At 42.5% G+C, this 27,899-nt stretch overlaps 1 protein-coding gene across 1 annotated transcript in view; it reads left to right on the forward strand.

Moving 5' to 3' along the window:
* TTYH1 (tweety family member 1) overlaps positions 1-27,899 on the forward strand; it is a 151,284-nt gene that overhangs the window by 77,901 nt on the left and 45,484 nt on the right. The window contains exons 3-5 of the mRNA XM_075280197.1: positions 8,486-8,597; positions 19,279-19,499; positions 26,421-26,516. Of these exons, the coding sequence (XP_075136298.1) occupies positions 8,486-8,597; positions 19,279-19,499; positions 26,421-26,516 (429 nt within the window). The remainder of the gene's footprint in view (positions 1-8,485; positions 8,598-19,278; positions 19,500-26,420; positions 26,517-27,899) is intronic.

Genomic DNA, 27,899 nt, shown 5'->3' on the forward strand with positions numbered 1-27,899 from the left:
CCCGACTTATGTCAGCAGAGACACTCCAAAAACTGTTAAACGGGTATCCCAGGCACAACAGCTTTTAGAGCGTTCATCTCTGATACAAGTCGGGCACAATATATTAGGCACTGAAAGGACGTATTCCTGGAAAAATGGTCATTTTCACCTCTCACAATCCACTACAGTTATAGTTATATATATAAAGTTATAGCAACACTTGGGGGTTAAAAATGCTGTCTGTACCCCTGGATAAATCCTTCAGGGGTGTAGTTTCCAAAATAAGGTAATTTATCAGGGGATTCCAAATTACTGGCGTTTCAGCTCTACAAAAGTGTCATGGCATCCAAAAACCAAACCGTCTGTGCTCCAAAAACCAAATGACCCTTCTTCCCTTCTGTGTCCGGCTGTGCCCTAGTATCAGTTTATACCCACATATGACATTATGTCCGTTATCCGGGGGTACACCAGTGTCATACATGTGTCATACATGTGTCATAAACTGCAGTTTGGACGTACAGCAGGGTGCAGAAGGGAAGGAGCGCTATGCGGCTTTTGGAGCACAGATTCAGATGTTTGGTATCTGGACGCCATGTCATGTTTGTAGAGCCTGTAAGGTACCAGAAAAGTGGATTCCATGGGGTACCAGGAGTGACCCCATTTTGAAAACTGCACCCCTCAAAGAATTTATCAGGGGGTGTAGTGAGTATTAGTATCCCGGACGTGACTGCACAGCGGATGGCGAAGAGGGAATATATAAGCGGTGCGGAGGACATTGCAAACACCAAATTCCCTACTATGTCCCCGTAGCTCCTATGATTGGGGGAGTCACTCTGAGGGTCACATTGGGGGTCACTTCTGGTGTCTGTTCCCTCATAAGCTGTAAATCTGGGGTGTCCCCTGATATCCGCTCACACAGCTTATATATTCCCTACATGACGCACCCAGTTGTGTTCTAATAATTTGGCGATTTTTGAGGGTTTTTGTCTTCACATTGCTAGATGCTATATTTTCTTTATGTTTCTGGTGACGCGGCCATATAAGGGCTTATTCTTTGCGGGATGAGATGCATTTCGTAATGACACCATTTTTGGGTGTCTACATCTTATTGAATACATTTTATTAACCCTTTTTTGCTGGATTTAAAAAAAAAAATCAATCCTGGCATTGAGTTTTACTTTTTTAATTTTGCGCCATGCAGCGTACAGTATAAGTAACATGTTCCCTTTATTCTGCGGGTCGGTACGGTTACGGCGATACCTCATTTATAGTATTTTTTTATGTGTTACTAGTTCTGCAGAGGAAAAACACATTTGGGGACATAAATCAATGTTTTTTGCATCGCATCTTCTAAGAGGCGTAACATTTTTATTTTTCGGTTGACAGAGTTGGTTGAGGGCTTATTTTTTGCGGGACAACCTGCGCTTTTTATTGGTACTGTTGTCGGATGCATATGACTTTTTGATCACTTTTTATAGCATATTTTGTATGGTGAGATGGCGAAAAATCATTACTTCCGGCGAGTTTTTTCCGTTTTTTTTTTCCGGCGTTCGCCGTGTACATTAAATATTATTTCAGTTTTATTGTACAGATTGTTACGGACGCGACAATACCAAATATGCATTATTTTTATTACTTTTTAGTTCTTTTTTTATATAATTCATTTTCTATTGAGAAAAAGGGATTTTTGGGCTTTATAACTTTATTAATTTTTTTCATACACTTCATTTTATTTTTTTTACATTTTTTTTTACTTTTTCATGTGTCCATTTAGGACACTTCAATCAGCAATACTTTGCTGATATAGAATGCCATGTGAGACACAGCCTGCAGGTGTCCCACATGGCATTCCGTAGCAGGATGTCAGGCTGTGTAGACGCACAGCCTGACATCAGAAGGTCCTGGCAGGATCACCAGGTATGTGGGGGCTTCGGGCAGTCTGGGGTCACTGGCCAGACCCCAGACTACCTTTTACTGCTATCGGCACCCTCCGATCTCGCCGCGGGGGGTGCCGATCTGATTTAATTGTCGGCGGATGCCTTTCGATCGCGCCGTGATGTTTCACGGCGCGATCGAAAGGGTTAAAACGTCCAGTCGGACTCAGTTCCGACTGGACGTTATTGAGGAAGGGGTTAGGTGTTAGTAACACCTAACCCCCGTCCTCCCCGCACCCATCCCCCCGCGAAATAGGTACCTAAAGACAGGACGTATTTTTACAATAGTCCGGTCTTTAGGTACCTGGACCGCAGGCCGTAATTTTACGTACGGCGGTCCTTAACCGGTTAAGGTTCGATGCAGAACCAGCGTTGATTGGCGGAATGCTATACATTCTGCCAAACAACGCTGGTTCTTCTCTTACCTTTCCGAAGTCTTCTCCGCGCTGCGTCCCCGCGTCTTCTTCCGGGTGGAATTCACTCTGCCTAGGCATTCGCATTCGGCTCTGCCTAGGCCCCGATGCCTAGGCAGAGTGAATTCCAGCCGGAAGACGCCGCGGGGGCGCTGCGCCGGGAGAAGACTTCAAGGGGAATCCAGCCCGACCGTCACTCGTGGACTTGGTAAGTATAATTGTATCGAATTTTGCCTACCCCTGAAACGAACATTTCCCCCCATAGACTATAATGGGGTTCGAAATCCGTTCGAACGGCCGAACAGTGTGCGGCTGTACGAATCGGATTTTGAACCTCGGACATTAACATTGCATTAACTGCAGCATCTGCTGTATGCAAAGTTCTCCTTGCAAGGGTTACATATAGACCTGTGCAAGTTCCATAAATGAGATAGTTGCTGAAATTTCAGTGTCAAATCTGCCACATGTGTATATGCTGCAAGGCCTCCTGCACATGGGCAAATAAGGTCCAAAAAATCCAGATATTGACAGCATTTCCCAGCCTGAATCTGGTCCAGAGACCTTTTAACATAGTGACCAATGATGCTATAAGTCCCTACCTCTCCATGGCTCTACTCTGCATACTGCATACTATATACTGTATAGGATAATAAGACCATGGGCATGGCCGATCACTATATTACTTGGAATCCTGGTCTCTAGATTGGGTTTAAATCAGAAATCCAGCCAATTTCTCCTATCTCTCTGCATTACAATCTCATTGACAACATAGTGTGGGGTGTGCTATGCAGACAGACATAGCGAAGGAGCCAACAGTACTGCTATAGTACCCAGCAGTTGCTAGGTAGTATATAGGTAGGCAGGGGCGTAATTTGAGGGGGAGCAGTTGCACTGGGGCCCAAGAGCCTTAGGGGGCCCATAAGCATTTACATCAGTATTGAGATTGCATCTTCCATCTGGCCCATAAACCAAGGAGACCCACAGATTACCCTAACCACACTAAAGTTAAATAAACTCCTTAGCACTAGAGATGAGCGAGTAGTACTCGAACGAGCAGGTATTCGATCGAATACTACGGTATTCAAAATACTCGTACTCGAGTACCACTCGCTGTTCGAATGTAAAAGTTCGATGCAGAACCAGCATTGATTGGCCGAATGCTATACAGTCGGCCAATCAACGCTTGTTCTTCTCCTACCTTTAGAAGTCTTCTCTGTGCAGCTTCCCCGCGGCGTCTTCCGGCTCTTCATTCACTCTGCCAAGCATCGGGCCTGGGAAGAGCCGACTGCGCATGTCTGCTTGTAGTCCGGGCATGCGCAGTCGGTTCTGCCCAGGCCTGATGCCTGGCAGAGTGAATGAAGAGCCGAAGACGCCGCGGGGACGCTGCAAGGAGAAGACTGCTCGGAGGATCCAGCCCGACCCTCACTCGTGGACTTGGTAAGTATAATTTGATCGAACGTTGCCTACCCCTGAAACGAGCATTTTCCCCCCATAGACTGTCCAGCACAACTGTCCCTATGTCTCCAAGCCGCAAAATGAAACAAAGATGGTGGCCACTATTCTTATAAATCCGAGGTCACATGTTTTCGGCAGCCAGTGGGTTTTTTCAATTTTATTTCAATGCCTACGTTTTCGTAGTTCCTTTCCCACCTCCCCTGCGCAGTTATTGGTGCAAAAAACGCGCCAGGGAAGGTGGGAGGGGATTATTATTATTTATTTATATAGTACCATTAATTCCATGGTGCTTTACATTTGGGGGTTACATACAATACACAGAATATACAGGTAGATACAATACTAACAATGACCGACTGGCACAGTGGGGTAGAGGGCCCTGCCCGCGAGGGCTTACAATCTATGGGGGAAGGGGGGGGTAGAGACAGAAGGAGAGGGGGAGACTGTACAGATGGTGGTGCGGTGATAGTGTTATTGGAGGTTGTAGGCCTTCCTGAATAGGTGAGTCGATACGGATATCGATTCGGATACAAATTTTTACTGCGTTTGTCGCCTGGTATTCGATTGTAATTGAATACCTCGAACTGCCTGATATTCGATCGAATACCAATTCGATCGAACGGTGTTCGCTCATCTCTAGTTACAGACCGAAACATAGGTGAGAGAGGATTATTTTCTCTGGTTTAATGGTAACAATGAGGTGTCTTCCTTCAAACCTTCCAAATTGAGACTTGCAACCATCTGTTCCTCACACATTGCACCAGATATATAAAACTGTGATTTACAGTTACATCATTGAAGGTATATGTGTGAGAGAACTCAATTGTCATCTTATTTCTATGCAGTGTGTGTCTGCGAAAAGAAACAGGAGACATAGTTAGATTAAGGGAATGTAGGCAAATGTTTAAAAAAAAAAACAAAAAAAAAAAACAGGTTAACTCAAAGAAGGTCAAAGAATGACTATAATTTATTTAATAATAAAAAATTTTGAAGCAAAAATTGTGGTAAAATATTTAATAACATAAATAACTTATGAGAGTTGTAGTTTTGCAACACCTACAAGGCCACATTGCCAGGTGGCCCTCAAGTGGAATTTCACTATGTTAACATTAACCCTTTCCCGCTGGTGGAATTTTTCAATTTTCGTTTTTGACTCCCTGCCTTCCAAACCCAATAACGTTTTTAGGGTCCATTCACACAAAGTAAACGCGCACTCATTTTGGCAAAATACACGTGTAAAGAATACATGTGTAAAAGTAAGACTCCCATTCACTTTAATGACATGTTACACGTGTATTTTGACGTGTTTTTTGACAAGTTTTTTTACACATATAAAAAAATGTCATTGAAGTCAATGGGAGTCCTTTACATGTGTATTTTTTACATGTGTATTTTGCCAAAATGAGGGCGCGTTTACTCCGTATGAATGGACCCTCATTTTTCTGTTCACAGACCCATATGAGGGCTTAATGTTTGTGGGACAAATTGTTCTTCATAATGGTACCATTTATCATTCTGTACAATGTATTGGAAAGCTGGAAAAAAAATCAGAATGGGGTAGCATTGGAAAAAAAGTGCAACTTTCTTGCAGGCTTTTTACGACATTCACTGTGTAGCCAAAATGACAAGTCACCTGTATTCTGTGTTTCGGTATGATTCTGGGGATACCAATTTTATATAGTTTTTTGGGTTTTTTTACATTTTAACCCCTTAACAGAAATGCAAAACTTTGCAAAAAATTTTTTTTTCTTAAAGGCGCCATATTCTGTCATCTGCAAGCATGCATAGGGCATCTCTCTATGCAAAGCCAGGTGTATTTTTAGTTATATCAATTTTAGTTCAAGTTTTTATCAGAGGCGAAACAGCAAAAAAAAAAAAGATGTTTTTTCACCACTACGGCATTCACCATGCAGGAAAAATCTATTATATAATTTATAAGTTTGTAGACAGTGATACCTAATGGGGAGCCCTTTTGTATATCACTCATTGATATATATCTATCGTTTGATGACTTCCAGAGGTATTATCGAGAAGTAAAGCAGGTGACACCACTGAAAACCTCTTGAATTAGCACTGAAAAATCACTGAAAAAATACAAATGTATCAAAAAAACAGAGTTTAGGCCAGAAAATTCATAAGGTGGTGCTCTACTATCCCAAGAAACATAGGATTTATAAGTAGTAAAAAGAAGAAAAAACAGGACTCCCCAAGTGTCTTTTTGAATAAAACACAGTCCTTTATTCCATTTTATGTAAAACAGTCAGCAGAGAGTGATGCACAAGGTTTGGTTAGGCAACAACCATTTCATGCTATAATAGCTCCTTTTCAAGCCTTACATGCGCTAAACAAAAGAGAGGCAAACCAGTCTTTTTATATATAATTTCCTTATTACATTCAGGTGTCCCCATTTTTCAAACTGGAAGGGTGTGGGAAGAGTCCACCGATCAAAAAAGAGCTGGTGTCTTGAAAATACACCCCTCCAGTTCAAGCCCCGCCCCCTCAAACCATCGGACCTGAAAAAGAATAGCGTTAGTTGTTAAAATACATAGCACTGTAAAGCTGAATTTACAGCCCCCCCCTCTATGTAAATTCAGCTTTACAGCGCTATGTATTCTAACAGCTGTGGGGAGATGGAGGAACAGGTAGTGCAGGTAGCACATATACCACTAAGGAATCACAGGCAGCTCAGGATAGAGACTAGAAGAGACCTATGGCTTGATTTGTCCCTGACCTGGCACAGGCAGAAGTGATGATGGCATTGCATGGAATGCTTAGTCTACATCACAGATTCCCGATCTAACAGGATACAGGCTTAATATAGCCTATAGGATGGTGAACATCAGGGCAAGGAGCATGAAGCTTTTGTGCCCCACTGCAACATTTATCGGGATTAAATCCCAACCTTGGGTACATAAATAGTATAGAGCTAGGTACAGGGTATTAACCCACTGTCAATGGAAGCTAGCCAGTTCAGGTTTTAAATAATGCAAGTGCCAGTGAATGGTTTAGTATTATACTAGCCTAGTGTAGATCTAAGGATGACAGTATGGAGTAGGGTGGAGTAAATTTATTACTAACCCACTACACAGTGCCAGAGTTAAAAAAAACAAAACCAAAAAAAACACCTCATGTCATCTGCCCAGCTGTTTCTGCCAGACATAAAAACACTTGAGTCTATATGAACCAGAGTATATTCACTGACTGGTCACCTTTCATTTAACGTTCTGTCACTATTCAGTGCTGGCCATCCTTCAATGCGGTGTTCTCATATCTCATCCATATCTAAGGGCTTCTAGTTTTTGCTTGTTATTCATGTGGCAATATAATTCTCCTAGATTTGACCTGAAATCTGATTTGCATTGTAAATGAAATTAGAGCAATCTGCATTTTGTGTTTGCATAGGCATAAATTCTGCGCTGCCTAAACAAAATGTAATATACATATTATACCTATATGTATTCTCCAGTTAATTAGATTGATTACTCCAGGTATACTGCAGTGAAGATTAGATATTTTGTGGGCAATGTTGGATCAGTGAAGAATAGACACAGCTATTTAATATTTAGCTCTTAAAGGAGTTTTCCAGGATTTAGATATTGATAATTTGTGATTAGAATAAGGTATCAATATTTCATTGTGGGGGTGCACCAGGGACCTCTACAGATCAGTTTAATTTGGCAGCAGCACTCCAAAGAGTGCAACTTTCGCTTCGAATTCATTCATTATGTGATCTATGGGCAGCTCACTCTCATTCCAATGAATGGGGCTAAACTACAATACCAAGCACAGATACTAAACAATGTATAGCACTGTGCTTGGGTGGCAGTGAAAGGGCTGCTATACGCAGCTACAAATATCTTAGCCTCAGAATACCCCTTCAATGTTTAGTTGTTTGACTGTATTGCACTTATAAGATATATGTGGGCATATTGGTACATTGCTGTAATTAACAGATTTCTAATCGATGCCAAACTGCAGTTTCTTGGGGCCTCTAGAGAAAATTATTGACATCTACCTCTTTCTTTGGTTCCTCATAGTCCTCCAAATTAAAAATGGTTCTGGACTTCTGGATATTTTGTAATTGGAAGTCCTAACCTAGTGTCTTAATTAATGGCATTGATTGGTCATATTATAGGGTTCAATGGGTACACCAATCAAATTATTGTAAGGATACAGAACACATGCATGCCCAGTTTTCATAGCATCATAAATGTCTCTGTTGTCTTTGCGCACACTGGACACAACGTCAACAACATGTAATCAATTCATAAGAAACAGATACTGGTGACATCTCATTGGCTCCAAAGTCACTTCCAAATTGGGTTATCTACCGGTGGCCCTTGGAGTTCATTATTTTGCTGCATCTTGGGTCCATTGGAGGATCCTTCGGTACTGTATAAAGTCAGAATAACTTGAGTAATAAGTGCAAATACATAAATAGTGATGTGTTATCAAATATACAGATTGATTATACATAAAAAGAAGATTTTTTTTGTTTTTCTAGGCTATAGAAGGTATTCTGGGCAAAGCAGACCTAGATACCAACTCCTTAGAGATATCAGGATGAGCCACTTAAAAATTCCTTTTAAGTTACAAGTTAATTGGGACTTTTAAGCAGTGTAAATTAATTCCTTGTTAATGTTATCTTGGGATTTACAGCGACAACACTTCTATAACTTTTTCATTTTCTTCTTTTCTTCACAGTGCTGGGATTGGCATTGGTTTCTATGGAAATAGCGAAACAAATGATGGTGTATATCAAGTGACCTACTCTCTCATGAATGCCAATCATACATTGACCTCCATTGACTTGCTGGTGAGTTATGACAATATAGGACATACATCACATAAATGAGATCTTGACTCGCTTTTTGCCTATTATGGTGGCAAGGTGCACCTATAGGATTTTATAGTAGGGAAGAACAAGGTTAAAAGTAGCCTAGTTTTTAGAGCTGGCCATTTACATTAGATAAAAGATGTCAACACACCTGTACCTTGTACATCTCAAATTACAGATAAGGACTCCGTATCCTGCCATTTTGTGCCATACATACAGAAAGGTCACAATGCATCTAAAACCACTGGTGAACAGCATGTCAAGGATTCATAATCGGCCACAGAGTCATGTAGAATCATATGCATTACTCTACTTGCTACTTGATCTTGCTGTGTATTTTATTGGTGCTAACTCAATGGTACACATGGATGGTATTATAGCAACATGATCTACGCCGAAGACAGAAAATGCAACAAAAATTTCTAGAACTTGAAAAAAAATTGAAGAACTTCAAAGGAAGTGTGTTAGCATTTCCCTGTAAATTGCTTCTATATTTGAAGACCCTTAAATGAAGGATTTGATATCCACAAATGGGTTAAATATCCCTTTCTATAACCTGTATCTGAGGCCAAGCTGTTGACCTAGGTTGCCATTTAGGTAATCCCAGGATTGTGTTTGGTAAAACTTCCATAGTAAAAAAAACAAGAAAGACTTCAAAGCTGGATTTATTTTGATCTTTTAATTCCTCAACATCTAACATTCTTAAGGCGGCTCTATTCCTGAAAATAATTTACTCTTCCCTACTTGCAACTTTCTCTAAAGATCTCAGTTAAAATACTTGATACGTGTTTAATAGTTGCATGTAGTTGTATGTCTATCACAAGTTTGGGGCACGGTGTAATGTATATGTGTAATGTATCCAGAATAATAGCTAGGTAGTTCTTCACCGAGTCAAAGATTTATGGTCTAGTCCTGTACTTATCTATTACCTTGTCTAAGGTAGCACACCTCACAACTTTTGAAGAACAGAAAGAGGGACAAAATGTGCGGTGCGCATAGCGTGCCGCTGCAAATTTAACTCCGCCCACTTTCATGTTCATTCTTCTCATTCATTTTTCATGTGCCCCCACACAGTATAATCCTCCTACAGTCACCCATACATTATATGCCACTACATTATAATGTTCCCTTCCAACTGCCCCACAGTATTAAGTCCCTCTCCTAGTGTCCCAGTTTAAATGTGAAACTGGAGCAGCTGGAGGTGGACATTAAACAGTGGGGGTAGTTGGAGGTGGGCAATAAATTAATAGTAACTGACGTGGGACATTAAACTCAGGAAGCTAGAAGCAGATATTAAACCGTGGGTATAGCTGGAGGGAGACATTAAACTGGGGGCAACTAGAGGCAGACAGATTCCCCTCCAGCTACTCCCACAGTTTAATGCCCCCTCCAGTTGTCCCCAGTTTAATGTCACCCCAGTTTAAGAGCCCCCCTTCATCTGCCCCATTCCATGTCACCTCCTTCATCTCTGCCCCCAGTTTCATCTCCCCCACCTCCATTTCTCCCCCAGTTTCATATCACCTTTCATCTGCCCCCAGTTTCATGTCCTCCTCTCCATCTCTGCCCCAAGTATAACGATACACAAACACACACACTCACACTCTCTCCATCCTGCATCTCACATCCGCCTCCCCTTCTCTGTACCTTACACATGTCTCTTCATCTCTTCACTGCACGGGACACTGACACGCCCACCTAGCCACGTGACGGTGTGATGTCACACAAAGGTCCTTCTACAATATTGAAGCGTTCCTCCGATTACCAGAGCCTTATATCTGTTGATCGGAGGAACGATTGTTTAGTAAAACATTAAAGGGACATAGCGGGACATGCAGGGAGCTGCTCGGGACGGCGGGACAGGGGTATGAAAGTGGAACTTTCCGGCCAAATGCGTGACACTTGGGAGGTATGAGGTAGGAATATTTTTTGCTGCCTCCCCTGACACCCTGAACTACAGGCACGTAGTATATGATTCACAATACTGGAGAATCTACAAAATTATGTCTGAAGCTTTACAAGAATTTACATGTTAACTTGTTACTACATTGCCTGTAACTAACTTAACATACCGTACTAACTTGATATATTAAAATAAAACAGTGCACCATCCAATGCTATTCTATGTGTATTTCAGTTTGACATACAAATACATACAGTCATGGTTGTAATTGTTGGCACCTCTGAAATTTTTCCACAACATGAAGTATTTCTCCCATAAAATTATTGCAATTACACATGTTTTTATTATACACAACAGAGAAAAAAAAGCAAAAAATTATATAATTTCATGCAATACTGTGCTGAATAAAATTAGTGACACCCTCAACTTAATATTTGGTTTCACATCTTTTGGAAAAAAGTAATCCATTGTTTCCTATGACCATCAACAAGCTTCTTACACCTTTCAACTGGAATTTTAGACCACTCTTCTTCTGTAAACTGCTCCAGGTCTCTCATATTTGAAGGGTACCTCCTCCCAACAGCAATTTTAAGATCTCTCCAAAGGTGTTCATTGAGATTTAGATCTGGACCTATTGTTGGCCACTTCAGAACTCTCCAGGGCTTTGTTTCCATCCATTCCTGGGTGCTTTTTTAAGTATGTCCTGCTGTAGGACTTAGGATACAAACCAAGCTTTCTGACACTGGGCCCTACATTGCAACCAAAAATCCTTTGGTAATCTTCAGATTTCATGATGCCTTACACACAGTCAAGGCACCCAGTGACAGAGGCAGCTAAACAACCCCAAAACATCTTTGAACCTCCACCATATTTCATTCGATTTTTGGCAAACAGTAGAATAATGTGCTTTACCAAAAAGCTCTATCTTGTTCTCATCTATCCACAAGATAATTTTTCACAATTTTCATTCTTGAGTCCTCTTTCTGGCCTCCACACTTAGTGTGGCACACACAGTCACAGAATGCAAAGACGGATTCAACTTCTCTCCTTTTTATCTGGTTTCAGGTGTGATTTTTATATTGCCCACACCTGTTACTTGAATTGAGCTTGAATGAGCATCACATGCTTGAGACAAAGTTATTTACCACAATTTTGAAAAGGTGCCAACAATTTTGTCTGTCCCATGTTTGGAGTTTTGTGTGAAATTATGTCCAATTTGCTTTTTTTTCCTCTGTTTTTGTGCTGTTCCAATACACACAAAGGAAATAACTGAGTGTTTAACAAAACGTGTAATGTCAATAACTTTTCTGGAAAAGTATTTCATTTTCTAGAAAGATTTCAAGGATGACAACACTAAGGTCCATGACTGTATGACATATCATACAACATGGATACTAGATTATCAACAGAGTGCTACTTATAAACTGCTTCATTTCCAGTACCACATATGGCCTTCCCAGAAAGTCATGTCATTGTCAACAAGTGGGACAACAGTGACTAAGACTAGAGATGAGCGAACAGTGTTCTATCGAACACATGTTCGATCGGATATCAGGGTGTTCGCCATGTTCGAATCGAATCGAACACCACGTGGTAAAGTGCGCCAAAATTCGATTCCCCTCCCACCTTCCCTGGCGCCTTTTTTGCACCAATAACAGCGCAGGGGAGGTGGGACAGGAACTACGACACTGGGGGCATTGAAAAAAATTGGAAAAAGTCATTGGCTGCCGAAATCAGGTGACCTCCATTTTAGACGAATAGTGGATTTCAAATCCGGGTCATATGAGAATGTGAACTTTGTGACTATGAGACAGGGATAGCTGTACAGGCAGGGATAGCTAGGGATAACCTTTATTTAGGGGGGAATGTTATTAAAAATAACTTTTTGGGGCTCTATCGGGTGTGTAATTGTGATTTTTGTGAGATAAACTTTTTCCCATAGGGATGCATTGGCCAGCGCTGATTGGCCGAATTCCGTACTCTGGCCAATCAGTGCTGGCCAATGCATTCTATTAGCTTGATGAAGCAGAGTGTGCACAAGGGTTCAAGCGCACCCTCGGCTCTGATGTAGCAGAGCCGAGGCTGCACAAGGGTTCAAGCGCACCCTCGGCTCTGATGTAGGAGAGCCGAGGGTGCACTTGAACCCTTGTGCACCCTCAGCTCTGCTACATCAGAGCCGAGGGTGCGCTTGAACCCTTGTGCACACTCTGCTTCATCAAGCTAATAGAATGCATTGGCCAGCGCTGATTGGCCAATGTATTCTATTAGCCTGATGAAGTAGAGCTGAATGTGTGTGCTAAGCACACACATTCAGCTCTACTTCATCGGGCTAATAGAATGCATTGGCCAGCGCTGATTGGCCAGAGTACGGAACTCGACCAATCAGCGCTGGCTCTGCTGGAGGAGGCGGAGTCTAAGATCGCTCCACACCAGTCTCCATTCAGGTCCGACCTTAGACTCCGCCTCCTCCGGCAGAGCCAGCGCTGATTGGCCGAAGGCTGGCCAATGCATTCCTATGCGAATGCAGAGACTTAGCAGTGCTGAGTCAGTTTTGCTCAACTACACATCTGATGCACACTCGGCACTGCTACATCAGATGTAGCAATCTGATGTAGCAGAGCCGAGGGTGCACTAGAACCCCTGTGCAAACTCAGTTCACGCTAATAGAATGCATTGGCCAGCGCTGATTGGCCAATGCATTCTATTAGCCCGATGAAGTAGAGCTGAATGTGTGTGCTAAGCACACACATTCAGCACTGCTTCATCACGCCAATACAATGCATTAGCCAGTGCTGATTGGCCAGAGTACGGAATTCGGCCAATCAGCGCTGGCTCTGCTGGAGGAGGCGGAGTCTAAGGTCGGACCTGAATGGAGACTGGTGTGGAGCGATCTTAGACTCCGCCTCCTCCAGCAGAGCCAGCGCTGATTGGTCGAGTTCCGTACTCTGGCCAATCAGCGCTGGCCAATGCATTCTATTAGCCCGATGAAGTAGAGCTGAATGTGTGTGCTTAGCACACACATTCAGCTCTACTTCATCAGGCTAATAGAATACATTGGCCAATCAGCGCTGGCCAATGCATTCTATTAGCTTGATGAAGCAGAGTGTGCACAAGGGTTCAAGCGCACCCTCGGCTCTGATGTAGCAGAGCCGAGGCTGCACAAGGGTTCAAGTGCACCCTCGGCTCTCCTACATCAGAGCCGAGGGTGCGCTTGAACCCTTGTGCAGCCTCGGCTCTGCTACATCAGAGCCGAGGGTGCGCTTGAACCCTTGTGCACACTCTGCTTCATCAAGCTAATAGAATGCATTGGCCAGCACTGATTGGCCAGAGTACGGAATTCGGCCAATCAGCGCTGGCCAATGCATTCTATTAGCCCGATGAAGTAGAGCTGAATGTGTGTGCTAAGCACACACATTCAGCACTGCTTCATCACGCCAATACAATGCATTAGCCAGTGCTGATTGGCCAGAGTACGGAATTCGGCCAATCAGCGCTGGCTCTGCTGGAGGAGGCGGAGTCTAAGATCGCTCCACACCAGTCTCCATTCAGGTCCGACCTTAGACTCCGCCTCCTCCAGCAGAGCCAGCGCTGATTGGCCGAATTCCGTACTCTGGCCAATCAGCACTGGCTAATGCATTGTATTAGCTTGATGAAGCAGTGCTGAATGTGTGTGCTTAGCACACACATTCAGCTCTACTTCATCGGGCTAATAGAATGCATTGGCCAGCGCTGATTGGCCGAATTCCGTACTCTGGCCAATCAGCACTGGCTAATGCATTGTATTGGCTTGATGAAGCAGTGCTGAATGTGTGTGCTTAGCACACACATTCAGCTCTACTTCATCGGGCTAATAGAATGCATTGGCCAATCAGCGCTGGCCAATGCATTCTATTAGCGTGAACTGAGTTTGCACAGGGGTTCTAGTGCACCCTCGGCTCTGCTACATCAGATTGCTACATCTGATGTAGCAGTGCCGAGTGTGCATCAGATGTGTAGTTGAGCAAAACTGACTCAGCACTGCTAAGTCTGCATTCGCATAGGAATGCATTGGCCAGCCTTCGGCCAATCAGCGCTGGCTCTGCCGGAGGAGGCGGAGTCTAAGGTCGGACCTGAATGGAGACTGGTGTGGAGCGATCTTAGACTCCGCCTCCTCCAGCAGAGCCAGCGCTGATTGGCCGAATTCCGTACTCTGGCCAATCAGCACTGGCTAATGCATTGTATTGGCTTGATGAAGCAGTGCTGAATGTGTGTGCTTAGCACACACATTCAGCTCTACTTCATCGGGCTAATAGAATGCATTGGCCAGCGCTGATTGGCCGAATTCCGTACTCTGGCCAATCAGCACTGGCTAATGCATTGTATTGGCTTGATGAAGCAGTGCTGAATGTGTGTGCTTAGCACACACATTCAGCTCTACTTCATCGGGCTAATAGAATGCATTGGCCAATCAGCGCTGGCCAATGCATTCTATTAGCGTGAACTGAGTTTGCACAGGGGTTCTAGTGCACCCTCGGCTCTGCTACATCAGATTGCTACATCTGATGTAGCAGTGCCGAGTGTGCATCAGATGTGTAGTTGAGCAAAACTGACTCAGCACTGCTAAGTCTGCATTCGCATAGGAATGCATTGGCCAGCCTTCGGCCAATCAGCGCTGGCTCTGCCGGAGGAGGCGGAGTCTAAGGTTGGACCTGAATGGAGACTGGTGTGGAGCTATCTTAGACTCCGCCTCCTCCAGCAGAGCCAGCGCTGATTGGTCGAGTTCCGTACTCTGGCCAATCAGCACTGGCCAATGCATTTCTATGGGGAAAAGTTAGCTTGCGAAAATCGCAAACTGACAGGGATTTCCATGAAATAAAGTGACTTTTATGCCCCCAGACATGCTTCCCCTGCTGTCCCAGTGTCATTCCAGGGTGTTGGTATCATTTCCTGGGGTGTCATAGTGGACTTGGTGACCCTCCAGACACGAATTTGGGTTTCCCCCTTAACGAGTTTATGTTCCCCATAGACTATAATGGGGTTCGAAACCCATTCGAACACTCGAACAGTGAGCGGCTGTTCGAATCGAATTTCGAACCTCGAACATTTTAGTGTTCGCTCATCTCTAACTAAGACATCCTATTCATGTTTCTATCCTACTCCAGACCTACTTTTCATATTTTAAATGTTTCCTGTTTTCTAGAAGAACAATGCAAAAGTAAAAGGAACACACACTCCTGCTTACAATTCTCTAACCTAAACAATGGTTTGTACTAGGCACCTGAGGTCCATGACGCTCAAATGCTGATCACAGTGGATTACCCACTATTGTGAGATTTTCAAACCATAAGGTCTAAATTTTGGTGAATTCTGAGGACAAGACCCTTCTCATATGACTCATGAGTGTTATCCAGGTTGATGCAATGTGACAAACTCAGGGCATTCTCAGATGGGGAACTGAGAGACTGCTCTGTATCGCTGGGAGGGAGGTCAGAGGAGAATTAGAGGAGAGTCATGATATCCTTTTGCTAACAGGAACTTGAGGGTGGTTGGGCAAATGTAGACAAAGTGGCGGGTGCAATCACACTACAATTTACTATGGCAGGGGTCGCCTACTGGAAACTGTACAGGGGTAATGTAGTATAGAAAAAAGCCAACAACCACTTTGGGTACAACCCAACCTATAGAGGACCGGTAGAAAACCACTCAAAACTTCAAGAGTACTGTACCACCTCCTTGGACCTACAATAGTCAAACTTATGGACATATTCAAATGTAGGTAACCTACAAGCTTTTGTGCCATTGTTGTGAAAGAAAATAAAGTCAAATATTGCATTCTGTGATCTGATGGCACCCCTTACAAACTAAAGTGCATGTCAATAAAGTCCAGTATTGAAGACCACCGAGAGATAGGGACAGCATACTCCCAAACTGCAGAAAAGAAATATAAACCCTTACTATGACACCAAAAGTTCAGCGCTGAGGTAGACATGTCTCTCATAAAGACACAAATAGATTGCTTTGCGGAGAGTAGTAACCCACAAGATAAGTCCTTTGCTACTTAAAATACACAACAGACTTATTCCATGAGTGCAGAATTTTTGGTAATCCCAATATGTTTCCCAATCCCAATATGTTTGCTATCTCTAGCTTTTTAATCCGATGATTCCATCCTTTCCTTGATTCTCCTTAGTGTCAACTTTATCCACTTTAACTCATAGATCCTGTAGCCCTTATACTCTACAGCAAATGTTGAAAGTGGCCTCCTCTGCTGCAGAGCTCCTGCCTCCTATGTTATCCCAAGGGGGTTAGTTGTCACAATACATTAAAACAGCAAGTCATTCATGCAGAACTGTGTTGGCTTATTGTGTATCATAAGCCTCTGGCAAAAACTGCTTTGCTATGCTTGGCAAAGAGTATTTGCAGGGGGAGGATGAGGGTTTGCTTTCTGTAGTATTGACATGGACATCAGTAGCCCTAGTCCCTTTAGGTGTTTCAGGACTGTGACATACAGCCATAATTTATCATTCTGGGCTTAAAGTACAATTCCAGCTGAGAACTGTATGTCAATTCCACCCAGTTTTATCGTGAAAGTTGAGACTGTGCAGTGTCTGAAAGGTCTATCCTGCAGACTCCAGAACCCAATGCTAAAAAGTGATTCTAAGGCAATATTGGATGTGCAAAGGGATCACTTTACTGCTTCCCTGTCATAGGTATGGATTAAGAAAAGTGAATGAAACCCTTCCAGGTGAGAATCGGCATTAGTTCGGTCCCTGGACACAGTGTAATGCTTTATTTAGTCCTGTGGTGGTGCTAAACACTTGGTGTCAGGTTTCCCCGCAATTACCGGCTGGTTGCTGGAGGTCCCAATAGCGAGATACTTTTCAACTGTTAGAGAGGGGACCTTTCTAACATAAAAGGACATCCAACCAACAACCATTTGCTTGTAATATCGTTTACAGTTTTTAGGCCCCTCAAGCACCATCACCCTGTTGATATTGCTCCTTATAGACCCCTTATAGATACCCACGTGCAGACCAATTCAGTAGAGGTGTTACAGATTATAAGGTATATACCGTATGTTATTTTGGGGGAAAGCATACTGTAATATTGTCAACCCAACATTGAAATCATTATATCACATTCTTGCAGCCCTTACTGTTTAGCCATACTTATAGGAAGTATGAGGTTAACACTGGACAAGGGATTATCATACTGCAAGCTGTTCAGGGTCTTTAACTCTTCCTGGTATAAATCAGTTTTGAAGAATTTACAGAATTTTAGGAGACAATTTCAGTTTTTGCGTAATTCCAACCACATAGGCACATATGAGGTATAATACTGGGCACAAGAAAGCTGTAGGTACAGCAAGAATAAATAAAATTATGCTTAATATAGCCCCGAGGGTTACCCAAAATTCAGGTAATGTTTTGTGTATCCAATGTTTCTATGTGTATCTTATGTTTGGTCCTGTCTGGGTATCCAGGTGCCCCCGTGTCCCAACTGGCCCACTACTGCACCCTGCCCTGAATTTATGTTTCGTAAGTAGTTTCTCTTACACCATATGGTAGTAGAAACTATACAGGACACTGCAATATTCTTTAATGGAGAGCCATCTCCTCACTTTAACAGTATTTGGAATACAGCTCTATATAACTATATTATATACTATATAACTGTATTAGCCTTTCTTGTACCAGGTTCAAACTCTGGACCGGCTTTTTGGAAGACAAAACACTGACACTGGCCACAGGCTACACTCTTGTCTATGAAAAAAAAGCTATGTCTGTATGTACTATAATCATAAAGAACTAGAATCTTGTGATATGAAAATTTTAGTATGTTATCTCTTAGCTTCTTTCCATTGGCTTGCTTCCTATTTAAAAGAGTTGTCTCACAAAGACAGTAACTGTCCACATGCCCTATTAGCAGGTATGGACATAGAAGATGATCCCCCACTTAGGACCCCCTCCATTAACTGGACCAGAGGTGTATACATCATCAATTTATCTTAACAAAATATAGTGTATGCAGCAAATGTGAGAATATGGTCATGTGGCCACCCACTGCTCACCAGGACCGGATCAACCCTTTAAAGGGTTTTTCCCATCTCAGTGTTTCAGCAGTTTACCTGATGTCTCACTTCTTCTCACTTCCTATATTCCCCCTCCCACTTCTTGAACACTCAAGTATCACAGTACTTTAGCAGATCAGATAATATGCACATACTTGTAGAGAAGGGACTCAGTGTTATCTGTGTGTTTACACAGAGAGATAACAGACAAGGCTTTATCAGCAAAGTGCAATTAGCTGAACCGATTGTCATGCCAGCAGAGCTGTAGATATCATTGATAGCAGTGAGTTTCGTCACTTATCATATCACACAGGTCGTGGTTATGGTAACGCTGTGTAAACAATGAGAGGAATAAGTTCACAGAGCAGGTAAACAAAGCAGCATTTCTAAAGCAATATATTTAGGAAAAGTCTTCAGTTTACATAAGCTACCAGTATAGATAGAACCTTTGAGATGGGACAACCCATTTAAGGCCTCTAAAGTGATGTGACCTGATCTTTACAGAAATCTATAGAAATAAATAAACCCCACAAAAGTAATATTTGTTTATACAGATAAGAAGCTATGAACCATGGAAACGTCCAAACATAGGAAAATAAGATTTGTGGGGAAATGAGTTTTCACCCTTAACTCTTCAAGGCTTGAAATGTGAATGTTGATATAAGACATTCATCTTCATTTTCAATAAGTGTCCCTCTCTGTTCCCACAGATCTCAGACACAGTGCAACTTCTCAACTCCGTAGTGAAAAGTGACCTAACTCAGCTGGAAGAGATTTTTTCTAGACGTACAGATTTTTTGGTTATTGTTCGGAATACCAGGAGAGAAGTGGAATCCGTGGCTCAGCACTTGGCAGAGATGTCCTTCTGGAAGGGAGTTGACCTGAATCCGAATGTTGTGGCAGATCAAGTAAATTTCATTGAAGATTATAGGTGAGAGTTTTTGAGCTGAACAGGATAACTTTACAGAAAGTTGGCAACAATGGATTATACAACAGGCACTTCTCCATCACCAGTCACTAAACTATTGCCACATGGTCTATCTACATATAGAATTATCAACATATAAGGATGAGGAAATGCATTAAATCACTTATCTTGTTCTGCGGTATAGCCGGTATTATCAATATAGTACGCCTACAAAGATATAGAACACCAATTTATTATATACACTCAATCACTAAGAATAATAACATGAATACTTAGTGATTTTGTATAACAATGTAAAAATTATTCTGTAGCCTCTCCGTGGGGAAGCCGTTTCTTTTGACTGGACACAAAGCTGGTTTCTTTGAGGAGAGGCTGCAGGCGGACATTGGCGATTATCTTTAATAACCCAATAAAATGAATGTGTTTTAAAGCTCACCTCCGGGAAGTCATCCCCTGTCCAATTTCGCTGGGGCTGAGGACGAAAACCCAGCAGAATGACACAGGGCATACACGGTTGCAAGTGTGAATGCCCCCTTAATAGTTTATTTTTGTCAAAATAAATCACCTCAATATATAGGGTGTCCACCCTTTACCTTTAAAACAGCACCATTTCTTCTGGTACACCTGCACACAGTTTTTGAGTGAACTCAATAGGGAGGTTGTTCCAAACATCTTGGAGAACTAAGCACAGATGTTCCGTGGATGTAGGCTTGCTCAAATCCTTCTGTCCCTGGCTTGTAATTCTAGATGAACTTGATGATGATGATGAGGTCAGAGCTTTGAGGAGGCCATATCATCACTTCCAGGACTCCTCCTCCAATGGGTGGTCACACCAACTATTGATGTGATTTAGATTTCTCATTCATTCATTCATTCATTCATTCATTCATTCATTCACTGTTACAATATAGCTCTATTTCTCAGGCCATTGCTATTAGCCGCTGGTGAAACGTGTCATGATTAAAGTTGCTCCCACCCTGGACTTTGAATGGCCACCATTTTGCAAAATGATGTAATGGGTATTTTGCTTTTTATCTTTCTTATCACTGAATTCTTTTTTTGCACTTTTGCACCACATGCAGCTTATTAATATTATTCCATAATACCTTGAGTCAGTAAGGATATCAGGATGTCAGGACACACCTTTTCCCTGTTACATTGTTTGCTGCATTAGGCCTGTCCCTTAGGGGTATGCTTCCAATCCTCTCAAAATCAGCTGCAAATGCCAGTTGTGATCTGAAAACAAGATGAGGCGTCAGTAGCATTCTGCCCGAGTTTACCATGGATTCTATGGCTGATTCAGAGTGTGGCTCACTGACTAGCTCATTCTGTCTGGGGCTAATAGGCAATCAAAGCCACAGTATAAGGCCAAGTCTCGGTTTTGCCTTTGGCAAAAGAATGCACATGGCCAGAATATGAAGAGAAATCTGACGTGGAAACTATTTCAAATTCCTCTTCACTTTCTGCAGTGTGACGAAACCTAAGGGTGGTTTTATTTCCAAAATATGATGCTACGTATACAGCTATATTGTACTGCTCAGAAAGTCCGCTTGGGGATCCCCTAAACAGAATACCAAATGCATTAAAAAGCAGTGAGCAATGAAAGCACATGGACCCTATAGACTATTAATGGGGTCCGTGTGTTTTCCGTGTGGTGTCTGCATAAATCATGTGGATAAAAAATTAGTGCATGAAGTACTAATACCCTGATCAGATTTCCTCAAGATTTTGTTTTAGCTCATAGACATCCATGAGGTAAAATTTGTTTTACTAGAATGATGTTTTACTGCATCCTCCAGTATGGAGGAACATTTTAAGGCCGGGTTCAGACTGGGTTTTTTGGTTTGGATTTTGACGCAGAGGCCGCCTCAGATTCCGGACCAAAAAAATGCCTCCCATTGAAATTAATGGGAACCGGTCATTTCCTTTTTCCGCCAGCGGTTTGTTCCCGCTCACGCAAAAAAGAAGCGACATGCTCTTTCTTCGGGTGGATTCGCCTTGTGACACCTCCCTCCCAACTAGGCCCATTCATTTGGGCCTATTCCAGAGCGGAAAGCTCTGTCCTGGCATCCAGTCGTGGCTAGCCGTTTTTTGGACCAGAATCTGAGGCGGCCTCGTGTCAAATTCCAGTCCAAAAAACACTGTGTGAACCCGGCCTAAGTGTTTTCCTTTTTTACCTATATTATGTCCTTTTCCTGTCCTATAAGATTTTATCATTTTTGTCATATTATTATTAGAGATGAGTGAGTAGTGTTCGATCGAGTAGGTGTTCGATCGAATACAACGGTATTTGAAATAGTCGTACTCGATCGAACACTACTAGCTGTACGAAGTTTAAGGTTCGATGCAGAACCAGCGTTGATTGGCAGAATGCTATACATTGTGCCAATCAACGCTGGTTCTTCTCTTACCTTTAGAAGTCTTCTCCGTGCAGCGTCCCTGCGGCGTCTTCCGGCTGGAATTCACTCTGCCTAGGCATCCGGCCTAGGCAGAGCCAACTGCGCATGTGCGGGCATGCCCTCGCATGCGCAGTCAGCTCTGCTCAGGCGTCGGGCTGGGCAGAGCCGACTGCGCATGTACGCGTATGACCACGCATGCGCAGTCGGCTCTGCCTAGGCCCCGATGCCTAGGCAGAGTGAATTCCAGCCGGAAGAAGACGCGGGGACACTGCGCCGGGAGAAGACTTCAAGGAGAATCCAGCCCGACCGTCGCATTTCCCCCCATAGACTATAATGGGGTTTGAAATCCGTTCGAACAGTGGAACAGTGTGCGGCTGTTCGAATCGGATTTCGAACCTCGGACATTTTAGTGTTCGCTCATCTCTAATTATTATTATTATTATCTGTGATAAATATGCATCCTGTATGTTTCTTGATGTATTGTATTATATCTCAGACCTGCATTCTCAATTATAGACAGACATCTCAGGCTGACTCAGTGTCTGCATAGAGTTTGCTTTAGTAATTTACAAGTTCAGTATAAATGTTGATATTTTCTGCTCATAACCAGCAGAATTGTGAATGCAGCTCTGGGGTATAATACAGAGTGGAAGTCAAGGTCAGTACAAGATAAGTAATGTAATGTATTATATAAGTCATAATTATGTAAATTGTGTCTACAGTATATTTATAAACTGTAAAGTGATGCTCAAAGGTGAACGTGTGCTCTAGGCACATTAGGAAAATTAGCATGATCTGACTTTTTCATATTACAATTGTGCCTTTGAATTAAAAAAAAATACTGGGCTTTTTAAGGAAAATATTAGGTCACATTCCTGCCTTTTTAGTGGAAAAATATACTTGTTCTTTCTTTCTACTTGTGGAAAATGGCTTCAAGGAGGCAACTTATTTCAAGGAAATACTAAGCCCAAAATGGACGAAAAAATGTCCCCTTCCCTTCATTTTCTTCTTTCCCTTGAACCTATTCAGTTTTGTCTCATATTACAGTTAAAACCTAGAAATACATACAGAAATCTCTTAGTGTCTCAGGAGCTCAGCCATGTATCTCCTACTCCTACTATCTCCTTATCTGTCTGGCTGCAAGATAACTGGCTGGAGGAAGAACATTCTCCTTTTTGGGCCGTCTGCAGAAAGACAAAAAAATCACTAAACCCTCTTCACATTTATAGCCCCCAGTAGTAATCCTGTAGTAATCTGTGTTTGCTACAGGATTTCTACAAGATTGGTTTTGTCAGGATCATTCAGAAAATACTTCAGACTGACACACAATAAGAGCAAATCTATTTTTTGTATATTTTTTAGGTTTAATGTTCCTTTCATTAATGGATTTAGTTTCATACATATACATACAGCTGGTGAACTAAGTATTGAACACGTCACCAATTTTCTAAGTACATATGCTTCTAAAGGTGCTATTGACATGAAATTCTCATCAGATGTCGGTAACAACCCATCCAATCCAAACAGGCAAAGAAATCAGACCATGGATATCCATAAGTCATATGTAATAATGAGATTGGCACAGGTAAAAAATATTGAACACAGTCTCTGAAATGTATTTCATACTTCACACATAAGCCTTTGCTGGTGGTGACAGCTCCAAGATTCCTCCTGTATGGAGACACTAGTTGCATGCATTGCTTAGGTGTGATTTTGTGTCCCATTCTTAAAGGGGCTTTATCAGCAAAATTATGCTAATAGAGCCCCACATATGCGTGAATAGCCTTTAAAAAAGCTATTCAGGCACCGTAAATGTTATATTAAACCCCGGTTCCATTTTTGGGGATGCACGGTGCAACGTCAGCTTACACCTACCTCTTCTGTCTTCTTGTAGTGATGCCCTCTGGTTCAGTGTCTTCTTCCGTCTTCTTGTCTTCAAATCCCGCGCCTGCATAGTAGCGCTTCTCTCCGGAGCGCTACCGCTCAGGCTCACTCGCCATTTTACTTAATGGCAGTTTGCGAGTGAGTCTGCGCAGTAGCGCTCCGGAGAGAAGCGCTACTACGCAGGTGCGGGGATTTGAAGACAAGACGACGGAAGAAGACATGGAACCAGAGGGCGTCACTACAAGAAGACAGAAGAAGTAGGCGTGCCTGAAGCTGACGTCGCACTGTGCATCCGCATGTGTGGGGCTCTATTATCATAATTATGCTGATAGAGCCCCTTTAAAGGTTCTGTGTGCTCCTTCTATGAACTCTGAATTTTAGTTCCTTCCATAGATTTTCAATTGGATTCAGGTCATGTTTGTTTGGGCTGTTCTAGCAGCTTCATTTTTTTTCTCTGAAACCAATTGAGAGTTTCCTTGGCTGTGTGTTTGGGACCAGTGTCTTGCTGAAATGTCCACCTTTGTTTCATCCTCATCATCCTGTTAGTTGGCAGCAGATTTTTATCAAGAAAGTCTCTGTCCATTGTCCCATTCATCCTTCATTCCATTATTTGAAATTTGCCAGTGCCTTATGCTGAAAATAAGCCCCACATCATGATGTTTCCACCTGCAAAGTGCACTGTCCGTATGGTGTTTTTAGGGTGATATGCAGTGTCTTTTGGCCTACAATCATGGTGTGTATTACGACATCCAAGGAGTTCAATTTTGGTCTCATCTGACCAGACTATTCTCCCAGTATTTCACAGGCTTGTGTAAATGTTGTTGAGCAAACTTTAAACTTTGCACTTGAGCATGCTTTTTGTTCAGCAATGGAGTCTTGCGTGGTGAGTGTGTATACAGGCCATGGAGGTTGAGCGCATTACTTATGGTATTCTGTACCTGTTGTTTGCAGGTCTTTCTGTAGCTCTCCACAGCTGGTCCTTGGCTCTTGGACAACTCTTCTGGTAATTCTTTTCACTCCAATGTCTGAGATCTTGTGGGGAGCACTTGGTCGTGGCCGGTTTATGGTGTAATGATTTTCTTTCCACTTACAGATTATGGCCCCAGTAGTTTAGAAATTCCTCTGTAACCAATGCCATCAGTGTGTTCTGCAACAATAAGGTTGTGAAGAATTAGAGACAGCTCACTGGTTTTACCCATTACGAGATGTTTCTTGTGTGACATCCTAGTGATGAGACACCTTTGTATAGGCCATCATGTGAACCAGCTGATATTATTTGTCACCAAGTGGCTGTTTCTATTTAATTGGTGTCAGGACTCTCCTTCGCTTTTTGTATGATGTGTTCAATATTTTTCCCTGTGTCTTTTCTCATTATTACACATAATTTCTGGACATCTATGGTTTGATTTCTTTGCCTGTGTGAATTGGATAGGATGTTCCGACATCTGGTGAAAATTCCATGTCTATAGCAGCTATAGAAATATATTAACTTTGAAAATTGGTGACGTGCTCAATACTTATTGCACCTACTGTAAACGCTAAACGTGAGCTTAAACTATACAATCTTTTGTTCCATAGTTTCAGCCATTTCTCACAGTGCAGAAGCTGACTGTAGTGTTGTTCAATGGGAATTTTATAAAATTCTTAAAAAACTCTCCATGCATTCACAACTTTATCTCCATCGTTGAGAAAGTTAGCGATGAGCACTGTTGCCTTGTAGTACAAGGATCCTGGTTTGGAATCTTACTAAAGATAATATTCATATGGAGTTCTGTCTTCTTCCTGCTTTTGCAAGAGTTGTAACCCACACTTCACTTTTCAGACCCCAGAGTATAATAATCGGAAACCGAGGGGGGGATACCAACATAAAAAACACTGTTACTTACCTCTCCCTGGCTCCGCTGCACTCATCAGTGGTGTTGTCCATCCTCAATGATGTCCGGGACGTCACATGACGCAGGACGCAGGCCTTGGTCATGTGACATCAGGGACGTCACACAAGTAGGCCCGAGGTCTGCCTGGAACCAGGAGAGGTAAGTGACAGTGTTTTTTATGTTCCCTTACCTCTCCTGGGCCTCCAATCATTATATTTGGTGGTCTGAAAAGACCCCTGAGTATAATAATAGTGTTTGTGGAGCCTGCGGCATCACTTACCGATCCCGGCCCCTGCCAGGATCGGTAAGTAAATAGGGCCTGTTACCATCTGGAGTAACTCCAGCCCGTAACCGTCTAGTAAAAAAAAAAAAACACAGATGTAGTGGCTGTCGCTGGGCCCCTAATGTCCTGGGACCTGTGGCAGCTGATACCGCTGCTACACCAGTAATTACGCCCCCGCTTTGCAAAATATTACATATGAGACAAATCTTTTGAAGCTTATGTATATCACATATAGCCAGATCGCCTCCTCCAACAACAGCTTTGATTATTATTAAATAAATTATTGCGGTCAAAATTTGATGTTAATGTGAAATATTTTATGCAACACTGACATTGAATTTATGATATTTATAATACATAAGACCTGATTCTAAACCATGCAGGCTGCATGCAATAAATCTGATTACAGGCACACGCCTGCATCGGTCCCATGCTGTCACAAGTATTTCAATTGTGCATTTTCCTTTCCTCTGTGTATCTGCAGGTGGTTGGCTTACATACTGCTGCTTCTCTTGGATCTCATTATCTGTCTGTTCACCTTACTCGGCCTGGCCAAGCAGATCAAGTGGCTTGTTATTGTGTGAGTATGCCCCCTTGTGTTTAATGGGTGTAATGCAGTCAGAAGAACAAGTGCAATCAGGATGTTATGAAATGACTCTGCAGGGAACAGCAGCCACCTGGGTGCAGCAATGCTTTGTAAATGTTATCTCCCATGATGGGTAGAGGAAGCTATCCCTGATGAATGCAGTGCTCTGCTGTGTATATATTGTTTGTCACATCTGTGTACACTATATCACGTATACATTGCAGGAGGCCATCATATGAATGTACTTATCAATAACTAATTATCAGGATGATGGTCTGAGCTCTGTTTGGTTGAATTTAAAAAAAATCACCCCTCTCTTAGCAAAAATAAGCATTGATGTTCCCCAAAATGGATAAGAGCGAGCAGAGATCAGGTAATCTTTTTAACGGGTGACATAATAATTCTGACAGGTGCTCAGAAAGTGGAGCACCAAGGGCCTGGTGTGTGAGTGGGGCCTAAAAACCTCACATACTAGAATTATAAGTAGCACCTAGTATTTGGGGGATTCTGCATGGGGGCCGGGTTTAATTGTTATTATTTTATGCAAATAAAATATTGCTAATGTGAGTCAATACTCTCCTCTGGGCTTAGCAATAATGTATCCCAGCATTGTCCTATATATCACAGTTAACTGTTATTGTATGTGGGGTAAAAGCTTGTAAATTATTCAGGGTCTGATTTACACCCCAATCCTTACAATGATTAAATGTGTCCATCAGTGGAAGCCCTAAGGAGCACAGAAATGATTTGCAACATCCAGTGTCATCTTTGCCGACAAAATCCCAGGAAAGGTTAGCCGTTTCCAACCCTGACCAAGAATGCCCCTTTCTGCTACAGAATGCCTACAAACTGTTGCTTTGGGACTTAATTTTACACAAAGCCCACTCCCTCCATGGTTGGCCATGCCACTATCCAGCCCATCTTCCTGGGACTATAGATACCAATACACGTCCTGTTGTAACTTCCCCAACATCAACTGGCTCATGCGAACAAACACATGCTGGTCACTTTCTGGACCTTCCCATTCCAGTACAAAGCAGAATACATAGTTTGGTGCAAAAGTGGAGCAAAACAGGATTTGTGGTTGATACCAAAAAATAGACAACCTGAGAAAATTGATACAAAAATTATCCTAGCATATCACCTGAATGGAACTTAGCATAAAGGATCCCACTGAGAACCGATAAGTATTCTTTTGTTGTTTATTCACAAAAGGTTTACAATGCTCGGTGAAAATAAACGTTTTTGGCCTAACTGGCCTTCGTCAGACTCGTTTCAGATGTTTGTTAGATGTGGAACAGAACAATCGTCCATAAGAGAGTATATGAACCCTCTTAAGGGTGCATGCACACTACGTAACGCCGGGCGTGTATGAGA

Source organism: Leptodactylus fuscus, chromosome 6 (assembly GCF_031893055.1).
Source record: "Leptodactylus fuscus isolate aLepFus1 chromosome 6, aLepFus1.hap2, whole genome shotgun sequence".
NCBI classification, from domain to species: Eukaryota; Metazoa; Chordata; class Amphibia; order Anura; family Leptodactylidae; genus Leptodactylus; species Leptodactylus fuscus.